The sequence below is a fragment of the Antedon mediterranea genome, chromosome 9 (genome assembly GCF_964355755.1).
Source record: "Antedon mediterranea chromosome 9, ecAntMedi1.1, whole genome shotgun sequence".
Taxonomy (NCBI): domain Eukaryota; kingdom Metazoa; phylum Echinodermata; class Crinoidea; order Comatulida; family Antedonidae; genus Antedon; species Antedon mediterranea.
In genome coordinates this window covers 6,194,314-6,205,962 of record NC_092678.1, presented here as the reverse complement: position 1 = coordinate 6,205,962, position 11,649 = coordinate 6,194,314, and the positions used below count along the sequence as shown (strand labels likewise).

Sequence of the window (11,649 nt, the reverse complement as noted above, 5' to 3'; positions counted from 1 at the left end):
ACCGTTGATACGGATGTCCCATAAATATAACTATCTCATGAATAGGGATTTCTCATGGATAGGGGTGTCCCATGAATAGGGATGTCCTATGAATAGGGGTGTCCCATGGATAGGGGTGTCCCATGAATAGGAATGTCCCACGGATAGAGATGTCCCATGAATAGACGTGCACCGTTGATACGGATGTCCCATAAATATAACTATCTCATGAATAGGAATTTCTCATGGATAGGGGTGTCCCATGAATAGGGATGTCCTATGAATAGGGGTGTCCCATGGATAGGGGTGTCCCATGGATAGGGGTGTCCCATGGATAGGGGTGTCCCATGAATAGGGGTGTCCCATGAATAAGGATGTCCCGATGATCTGAAGTGTTCTACTGTCATGTATATCACACTGTATTGTAACATAGGCTATGATTGTACAAAATCAACCCGATGTAATGTGCAACATGGTGCTGATTTGTTTTCAGTGTGGACATGTCTACGTGTAAATTATACCGTATTGTAGCATAAACTGTTATATAGCCCATTCGATACGTAATACAGTGTTATTAAAATACCGTACACTGTGGAATGTATATGGTAAATATTGACAACTTATGTAAACTAGAATGGTCTTGACTTTACGATAACGAGAAACGCACGTGGTACGTTACTCATGTATTGTTCTAATTCTGACGGAATTAATAGCAGAAATGTTTATCTCAGTTCCAGAAATATTACGATTTCTAGAACTCCAGCCGTGTGGTAAAAAATATTGTTAATTGGTTACTCATTTACCGTACACCTGTGTTGTGTAAAACCACATGCTAAATTTACCAAGTGTTGTTGGAGATGCGTTTGACAGTGTATATTTATACGTGCGCGATAAAATTATTTTTTCTTAGTAAGGTAATTATTTCGGCAATATATTTGTCGGTCATTTGTAGAATGTGTGGCATTTTGTGTACGTCTCACCTGCGGAGGTGTAACAACACCCTTTATGTGTATATAAACACGATGTTACCCGAGTGATGATGACGTAAGCATCGGTATATGAAGGGTACAATACGGTTAAAAACAATAATATTTCAAGTATACTATATAGAATCTTAGGAATTCTGTATCCTGGAATTTAGGACGATCTAGATATTCAAAACAAAACTATTTATCCGTAAAGTTAAGTTTTTAATTGTTTGCCTTAGATATAGTTGTTTGTCGGTATGTAGATGGGTACCGGTATTGAAGTCCATATTTTCTTCCGGAGGGTTTCTTCCGGCGGGTTTCTTCCTGCGAGTTTTATGTTATACCTATGTTGGTTCACTGATAGGCTTGCCCAACATTTTTTATGTTAGTCCACCAGTTGGCTTTTCGATTTTTGTTGGTCGCTTTCTTGTAGATGCTTTAGGGCCTAATTGTAGAATGTAATTTTGTTTTGGTTTATTTCTGTGCTCTGTTCTGGGTTGACCAACTAGCATAGGTGTTTAGCACCTGTTTAGTCTTTCCTTGCCTTCTATATTTGTTTTGTCTATTTCTTTATATTGTATATTGCAGAAATTGATTGAAATATATATTTATACTGGGTAACCTCTTCAGTCAAAGACTGGTCTCCCAGAGGGCCCAGTTGGTGATCAGTGGCTGTGATGTACTAATACACCGGGGTAACCCCCTACTCGTCTCGAAAGATGTACTAGGTTCTTTAAAGTGCACACGAGCTAGATGTGAATACATTAAAAAATAAATAAACGTACGTATGTTAACTGTAGTTGGTTGGTCTTAGTATTTTGTCGGTTTGGCTGTTGGATTCGGTTTGGCTGTTGGATTCGGTTGATGATAAATTCGGTATTCAGTTGCTTCCCTTGTTGTTGTTGATTGGTAAAACAAATTATGATATATGTATAGCCTTATCTTATCATATACACTGTTAAACAAATATATGTTCCCAAAAACCAATAAATAATACATTCTTCGTTTGTGACATAATATTTATATTGTTCCTAGTATCAAACAGAACAATTAACATGCTGATATTAATATATTTTCGTTGCATTAGTCATCGCATACATAATGCTTGTACACAGAAACATAATTGCTCATACCTATAAAGTAGAAAGAAACAACACGAGTGTTTGTTATAGATAATAATAAAATCAGACTTTAATTAGGCCATTTCGCAGTTTTAAAAAAAGTAATCACTTTTGTAACAATTATTATTTCACTCATAAAAAGAAAAAAGAAACGTTTAATTTAATTAACAGACAATTTAAATATGTTTTGCTTTAAATTACCGGTACATTTTTAAGGTAAATAATTTTTGTTTTCGATCCAGTTTTTTGGTCAAAGTGAGTAACTATTATGTGACATTAAAATGGCACATTCAACAAAAAAATTGAGAAAACATTTTTTTTAGGGTGGACAATATATCTTTAAAACTGTTACACGGTGAGCGGCGTTTTTTATAAGAAATATTTCTTGTTTAAATTTAAATTGCTATGACAGTATCGTATGAAATTTACGTTTTGCGGAACATTTGAAATAGACTAGATAAGGTATTCATCCAAAACGGTAATTCCTACACAAGGTTGTTCATCTCAGGAGAATTAAGCATACTATTATGTATTTGTTATTGTTAGGCCTATTGTTTCAATACTAGGGAAGCATCTTTCATATGACAATTAAAATTAAACCTCCTGACTTTGAAAATTATTAACTAGAGGGAAATGAAAAGATATAAACCATACATAGATTTGACAATTTATAAATAAATATATCTAGAAAAAGAATATTCTAAGCAGAACAGTTCCGGAACTGATACGAGAAATGTCGTGAACTATATAAGTCCTTGTATAATGACATTATTAACTACTGGTTTGAAAGTAGGCCAAGGGGATGTAACATTTTATTAAAAGAGTATGTTTAGGCATCGCGGAAGTCGCATTTAAGCACATCAATTATTATTAATGCGAGGGGTACGCGCGTGCAATGAATGTGGATACAATCCATCAGGTCGTGATTCAAACAGATTTAAAATTGTCCGCCTAAAGGAATCTACATTTCTATAAAATGGTAAAACCTGTTGGTATTAGCTTTAACGGCTGCAAAGTTACTTTTAAATCCTGGCGATTTAATTGTTAACTTTCCTTCTCTATTTTACATCAAAATGGAAATTCCCCGGAGCATTCTCAAGGTACCCCTTTGCCAACGAGTTTAACTGTCAGTTAACTGTTAAAGATCGCCTTTAAGTTCCACTTAAAGGCGATCTCTTCTCTTATTAATAAGGTTTGTGGGAGAGACCGTAATTACGTAGCCATAACGTCGGCAAGGGTTCGAGGCTCACTCGCTCCATGAGTCTGGTGGAACGAGTCTTCTCGGATAAGAACTATAAACCGTATAGTAGGTCCATTGTACGCATCTAGCTCATGTGCACTTTAAAGAACCAAGTACATCAACGAGTAGGGGATTTTATTACCCCGGTGTACTATTAGGTCACAGTCCCACTGATCATATTTCAAGTCTTATCAATGGGTACATAAAACCCTATATGACGTTTGTTTGACATCAGTTTGTATTCGACAGACAAAACCGACAAAAAAAAGTGAATCTACTGTAGGCCTATAGACAATGGCATTACATTTATTGCGAATGTCGGGAGATGAGCTTAGCTTTCGACGTTGTATTTCTAAAGATGTTTTAAACCCCGATGATTAGTAGAATGTGCTCTATCCACTTCTGACATGTCGGGCATATCCTTCCATTATAATCAAGGCATCGCATTAAAAAAATGCCGAGTCAACGCACTTAGTTACCCTAACTATTATCAGATTGTCGCTAGTGCCATTATGTCGCTTAAAATCGTGACAAGAAAATTAATAACTAAAAGAATATTAAAGAGATCAGTCTAAAAAAGATTTTTTGCAACCTTTCAAGGTTTATTCACCCACCCAAGAGCAATTTTAAACACGTGACGGCAAGGTTATGCATATTATATATTTTATTGAAATGGCGCGTAGGCTACCGTAGCACAGCATCCGGCTCAGTCAAATAATGTGCCACGTTTGCGTCTCTATCTATAGTATGTATGTCCTGATAGGATTGTATTATCAGTAACGTACGGTAGATAGGCCTACTGCTTTTCATGATTTATAAATGAGAGTAATATAAAAGTCAAAGAAAAGTTTGAAACTCGGTGAAACAAGGAAGGCGTCTACAAACGTAGAATCGTAGACCTACTCCTTGAACCGCAACCTATCGCAATACATAAATAACAAGTATGGATTCGTTCCCGGAATTTTTATTAACAACTACCGTCATTTGTTGTCACTTTGAATGATGCACATTTTTCCATGTATTAACTCCTTTTTTTTCAAACGGAAATGATATGTAACTTTTTAAAGTGACTATTAGAAATACAACATGTGTTTAGCGTGTTCTATTTAATATATAATAATTACCGCAAAGGTAATATAATCTATTGATCCATTCCCCGCGTCTAAGGCTGTGTTCACACGCATTTAAGTACATATACAGCATATAGGCCTATTCATTCTCTTTCGCCGATTTTCCACTAGGCGAATTTGTTCGCGCGAATCGAAAGCGCCAGATTAAATTATGATTCTGATTCTGATTTGCCGGACCGGAACGGGTATGAAAGACCCTTTAAATCTAAATATCTGTCTACACTATCAAACTTTATGTGACAAAAAAATGTGATGTGCCCATATATGGACATGATGACGTCATATCACTACCATATTTGGGCATATCACTGCCATATTTTGGCACGTCACACTTGTTTTGTCAAATTAATTTGATAGTGTAGACAGAGCTTAAGAAAACTGAATTGACTGTCGTCAATGAAACTATGTTTGGGTTCCATTTTGTTTTGAATTCCGTAGTAAATAAATGATGAGAAGCCGTCAACCTAACGCCCTTGAAATTGGGGGTCCAACTGAGCCTACGACTGATGGAAGAGCTCGAATATCTACATCACAGATTGAACCCTGAATATCTGTTTGTTTTCAATTTGTTTCCTTTTAAAAGAAGTTTATCTAAAATATTAGTCACCCAGAGGGATTCTCTTTAAAGTCTAACTGTTTTGGTCTTAAGTTTCCTTTCTCCAAAAAGTGCCAGATCGCTTCTCAATCATCACAATAATATCAAAGAACTTATAACACAAGAATCTCCTGTTCTTCAATTTGCATTCAAAACACAGTATCGGAAGTACAGGGTTAAAAGGTCAAACTGGGCGACGCCATTTCACAGCATGGAGCAGCGCCCCCTCCAAACTAGGAAGTCAATTACTCTACCCCCCTAGAGTATTAGCAGATCCCCTCTATGATTTTGACTTTCTAATTTGATGCGGGCGCCCTACTCCTCAGTCAATTACTCTATCCCCCCTAGAGCATTAGCAGATCCCCTCTATGATTTTGACTTTCTAATTTGATGCGGGCGCCCTACTCCATGGCTCACAATGGCGCCACCCATAGCTCTATTCTATCCCACAATGCCTTTCGTAATTGTTACGCGCTTCGGACGAACAGGAGATTCTTGTGTTATAAGTTCTTTGATAATATCAATGGTCACTATCGGCCTATTGTTTGTGTTGTTGCAAAGCTGCTATGTAATGTTGTAAGGTCTATCTTTCTAAAGCCATGTCTACACTATCAAACTAGTTTGACAACAAAAATGTGATGTGCTCAAATATGGTAGTGATATGACCAAATTTCATCATGTCATTTTTTGTCACATAAAGTTTGATAGTGTAAACAGAGCTTTAGTTTCTTTAGTCCTGAAAGTAATGATATCGCTAATATTCAAGCATCACACTCATTAGCCAATTAGTTTGTGTTTAAAAAAAATTTGTGATGACATAGGCCTATATTTCTAATTTCAGTGTACTGTTTCTCTTGAACCTCCACCGGGACCAAGCTCTGTAATCGCCCACGGTCCTACGCTGAACCCCCTTCCAACACTCTTATTTTTCAGGCCTGGAGCAAAAAAAACATACAAATGACAAAAAAAGATTTATCATGAAATTGCTTGTTATTCCCGTGTCACACATTGAAATTGTAACGCCATATGATTTTTTGAGAGAAAACAGTTCTTGAACGTAAAAACGTAAGTAGGGCATGATAAACGCATGTTCTGGCGTCATGGACATTTAAACAAATCAATGTACAAAATACAAACTAGTATTATACAGCATATGTCTTGTTTTTATAATTCAATGTTAAGTTGTATATTAACAATAGGAATTCTAATAGATTGGTCATATCTCGATTGCTGGGGAGGGGGGGGGGGTAGATGACGTAATGAGTCACAAGATCCGAATGTATTCTATACTCGTTTTACATCACCATTAGGTCTGATATACGTTGTACACACAACATAGGATTTTAAATAGGTAGTTTTTCATTTTAAAATCTGTATGGGGGAAAGATGACGTCACGCATCACAAGACCGTGGTGATATTCTATACCCGTTTTACATCACTATTAGGCCTGATAAATGTTGTGTATACACAACATAGGAATTTGAATAGATAGATAGATGTCATGTTAAGAATCCGTATGGGGGTAAGATGACGTCACGCGTCACAAGACCGTGGTGATATTCTATAGCCGTTTTGCATCACGTATGTTATTAATATACCGCGTACGTGTCGTCTATTTTCTTTAAATATTCTATTCCAAGAAATGGATATGGTTGTTACTATTCAAATCACGATATTTTGACGTCAATATTTGTGCATTGTGCGTCTCGTGAGACTCGCTTCAGGCCTATACGAATGTCCATCTATATGTTTAACTGGTCTACCTTTCAATTAAGAAAAATTGTTTTTGCTCGATCCTCGAGAAAATTAAGAGAACACAACAAAGAAGAAAAGACAGAAATATTATTAATCATATCGACTGTTTTCCTTAAAGATAGTTACATCGTCAGCTTTTGTCTGTCCCATAATGATTAATGGATATCATTTTTTTTTTTATAACATAGAATAGAATTCAGATGAAAATGCAGTGTAGGCCTCTTAGATCCCAACTCTATTAGAGATATTTTTGATGCGTTTCCACTGAACAGGGGTTTTATTTTATTTAATGCAATGTTGCCAAGAATTACCAATAGTAAATTAATCACTGTCCTATCAGATAGGTGGTAATTCCCTGATACAGGGGCTATTTTTATAAATCAGTTCACCGGGGTAACTCTTCTCGAAAAATGAACTGGGTTTACTGGACATACAGTTTATAGTCCTTATCCGAGAAGACTTGTTCCCCCACCAGGAGCGAGTCGGCCTCGAACCCTTGCCGATGTTGTTGGCGCCTTAGGTACGCCCCCAAAGTGTCCCTAATCTTATAGAGTGGTAGGCCTACCACAGCCACAAGAAGAAAGATCGTTTGAAATACCGCTAGACAATCTTCTGATCGTTATTTCCATTGGGAGATGATTCCAAAATAGCTGTAATATGGACGATTGATTATTAATAGCATTAACATACATATCATGTGTTGTTTATCAGGTCATTGGCCTCAAGAACTTATATTTATTAAAACCCACCCGATTCCCTTTACTGTATCCATACATTTTATGTCCAGTGTCATAGGCAAATTATGTAATACAGTGTCACATTGTATCACATGTGTGAGACTGTATTATGTTAAGGTTAGTGTAGGTTTCTATATAAAATTAAAGTAAATTGTGTTTCTTTTTGTATACTTTAGAATTCGCCATTTAGTAGGCATATAGGCCTATATTTCGTTTTCTTTTAGTAAATTGCATTGATGCTTAACTGATGCTTAAGCATTGATGCTTAACTGATGCTTAAGCATTGATGCTTAACTGATGCTTAAGCATTGATGCTTAACTGATGCTTAAGCATTGATGCTTAACTTGATACAGAACCGTGCTTAACTGTGTGGTTCTCTACTTCTACTACTCCGCGGCCCTCTCCGACACCCCAACCACTCCCCCCCCCCCGTCCCCCGATGTGGCGCGTGTGAAGCGCATACCGCGTGTGCGTTCTTGCGCACATGGTAACACTCTCCTGTTGTAGTGACCAAACCATGGAGATCAACCTCAGATATACAAACCAAACTTGACTCGGTAAGTAATGCTTAAAAATATCACTGTAAATATTTGATTTTTTATCATAAAATGTATACATTATTTATTTAATCATAGGTCACAATTAAAAGTATTAATTTAGATTATATAAACACACATTTCATCCCGAAAATTTGCGACATACTTAGGCAAACGGTGGAAAAGAAAATAACGCCATTGAACTCTAGGCCATGGAGGTCTAACTCCATGGTCTAGGCCTAGCCCTTGGACATCGTCGTGTTCCTCTTTCCTGTAGAGGTCCCTTTGTCTTGTGATATTAGGTAATAGTTATGTAGGGCTACTATAAATATTTTACGAAAATATAAAATGATTTCAATTCGTACTAAATTATATTTGTTTAATTAGATTTCAGAAATATACTAATATTTTACGAATAGTTTACTTTAAAACGGTAAGATTAAGAAAACTATATTTATTTTGAATTCATTTATCCTTCAAAAACTTGACCAGTAGGACTATTATTTATTGAACAATTTTTATTTATTATTATTATTATTATTATTATTATTTTTATTTTTTTCTTCGTATAGATCATGCCAGGACGGATTAAACGTCTATTTAAACGTAACCGTACTGTTACTAAAATAGGTCAAAAAAGGTTTGTACGCTTTGTTATTATTTCATATGATATATATTATTATATATATCTCAATAAATATCTCATTTCTATAGCGCTTTTTTTTTTACGAATACACATCATTCAAATGCGCTACACACAATAGATATTTTATTTAATTGTTTTTGGACCTTTTATTATTAGGCACTCTATCTTCTCGAAGTTATTCGACAAATACTTCAAGTGTTGTTTTACTTTCGAAAGACATGAGAATGCCGAGGATGTTGACCAGCAGCCAACTTCATCCAGTAAAGTCTGGATAAGACTTACATCCCATGCCCGTGTGATTATGTTGAAGATCATTTACGGTATTGCCATTGATCCTCTTCGACCAGATGCCATCACTTGCTCGGACCCAGAGATTGGTGTCAGGCTTCAGGAATACACAAGAGCACTCCTTGTGCTGGATAACAGTTGTGTTGAGGTCAATGATGCAGAAGCAGAGGTCATTGACAATGACGTGGAATCAGAATACATGGCAGCACTGAATCTCATCAGAAGCCTCTTTTCGATGGATAGAATTCATTGTTTACCACCCTTGAAGGAAGCCTCAGATGTCAAAGGTCAATTTTCTGACACGATGTCAAGACTAGAAGTTGGTAGCATCCACTCAAGAGTTGTCTAGAAGGCTCGTTTTAACTCTGGTGTCGACAGCTTATTGATTTCACAATTGTTCACCAGTCTAGCAACGTGGTATCAAGGTCTTACTGGACTTTTCGGCATCTCTGATTTGTTCAAATTGCCACTTACTGGATTCAGTTCAAAGACCAAATCAATTGAGGTATCGTGTCTTCCATCAATTGTCAATAGTTTTTCAGTATTTATAATATATTGTCCAAGAATATGAGATCGTTGAATATTAATTAAGTTTTATTTATATTCGCAGCCTTGTAATGATGTAACTTCAAGCCCTCTCATTGCACCAATGACACCGATTCATCTGGCTATTAAACCCAATGAAGCTGAGGTATATACCCATAATCCATATTAAACATACAGATAAAACACAAATTGAGGCGACAACTTCGGGACCCAGCAATGTGTCCTTTAAATAGGAGTGTCCCTAAATAGAGGTTGTATGGCAACCGTTTAGTGTTGAAACATTGTATTGCCCATCAAATTTTTTCACTATTAGAGTCGGAGTTTTACTGCAGCATTTGTGTACATCAGTATTCGACAATATTGATAAAATCAAATACAATTTCATCCTCCTTTAGGCACTTGCTCTAACAGACCAACCAGTATTGGCCATATCGTCTCAGCTTTTCAGTTCATTTGAAAAACCCGTCAAATTCACGTTGCCTTGTGAGCTCTTGAAGCTCGAAAAACTCTTGCCAAAGGACGTTCCAGAAATATCTGTGGACAACTTGTACCCAGTGGTCAACATGAACAACCCGGTAATTGTCTTTTTAATTGTCTACAATATTTCCAAAACATTCGTTACAAGATTATAACAGAGCGAATGTATTGTTATTTAATACATACATATCTAAAATCTATCATCAAATAGATCAATATCATTCAAATTAAAAGTATTAAATTATTGGTAGTGGAGCTGTAGCTTGGTGGTTAACGTGCTTGCCTTCCAATCCCAATGTCAAGGGTTCACTTAGTGCCAGGGTTGTAACTCATCACTCTTTCAACACTCAACACTTCCTAAGCCTCAAATGAGACTTAGAACTTATAAAATAGTTTATCCATCCTGTAATTGGCGTGTTAATCGCTGTAGGATGCGTATTAAAAGCAAAATAAATTAGGGGATAATCTATGAAAATGTTATAGATCAAACTTGGAAAGGCATTTGGTGAAGTGTTCCTAAAGCGGCTGAATCATCCTGATGGCCCTCTTGTGGCCGTCAAGTCCTGCTTCCTCTCAGAAAACAAACAAGAGCAATTTATGGAAAAATTTGAAATTGAGATTGAAGCTCGTGTCCTGAAGTTCCTGTCAAGAAGAAGCAGACTGTTCCCTTACGTGTACGGAATCTGTAGTGACACTTCTGTCGAACTCAGAAGCAGGATAATTATGGAATACGTTGGATATCCAACACAGTATAAATTAGTCACGTTCCTTAAAGCCATCAAATACAAGAATCCTCAGCTTACTATTCGAGATGGACTGCATCTTGCACTCGATATGGCAGAAGGCGTCCAGATACTGCAAAACCACGGCTTTATTCATAACGACATCGCCAGCAGGAATATGCTTCTTTACCACGATGGTAACTGCTGGTCGGTAAAGATCACAGACTTCGGTTCCATCTGCCATGCTGATGCTTCCTACGATTACTTTAAAATTAACGAAACTCTTGCAGAGGAACGCAAAGAACTCATGGCAGCTCATAGAGGCTACGCACCAGAACTCTTTTATCCGAATTCACCGCCGACATTTAAATGTGACATTTAAAGCCTCGGATATGTGTTTCTGGACATGGGATTATGTCTAAATATGATACCTCTATGTAAACTCGGCAGAAAGTGTACACGTATTATTCCAGAGCAAAGACCGACTATTTATTACATTGTCGACAAGCTGAAGAAGAAAACCAAATCTCCGTGTTTCTCACTGATTTGCTAATAAACTGATGCAGACTTCATTCATTAACCTTGTATAAATATACATTTTTTAGTGCCGTTTATATGTTTTTTTATTTTTTTTTAATTCCTTTTATTTAAATATAGAAAAATATGTATTTGAATGTGTCACTTTTTTGGTTCCAATATCCCGATTAACGGACCGTATGACATTCTCGATATCCACATGGAGACATAAACTATGGCGCGCCAAATTGAAATTTAGATATGTTATCTCTATTTAAAACTAAGATATCTTATAGTTATTTAGAGATTCCTATTTCTACTGATGAATATTGGCAAATATAGGCCTATCCTCTATTAATAGAGATATGTCTATAATTTCTCCATGATAAAA

At 36.4% G+C, this 11,649-nt stretch overlaps 1 protein-coding gene across 1 annotated transcript; it reads left to right on the top strand.

Moving 5' to 3' along the window:
- Window positions 1–8,640: 8,640 nt before the first annotated feature.
- Window positions 8,641–10,309, top strand: LOC140059506 (uncharacterized). The gene is made up of 4 exons (XM_072105435.1): window positions 8,641–8,703; window positions 8,866–9,502; window positions 9,608–9,688; window positions 9,939–10,309. The coding sequence occupies exon 2, from the start codon at window positions 9,011–9,013 to the stop codon at window positions 9,344–9,346; it is 336 nt and encodes a 111-aa protein (XP_071961536.1). The 5' UTR covers window positions 8,641–8,703; window positions 8,866–9,010; the 3' UTR covers window positions 9,347–9,502; window positions 9,608–9,688; window positions 9,939–10,309.
- The last annotated feature ends 1,340 nt before the right edge of the window (window positions 10,310–11,649 follow it).

Bases quoted from the DNA above. Each gene is read 5' to 3' on its own strand.
- LOC140059506 (XM_072105435.1), top strand. From the start codon at position 9,011: ATGTTGAAGATCATTTACGGTATTGCCATTGATCCTCTTCGACCAGAT.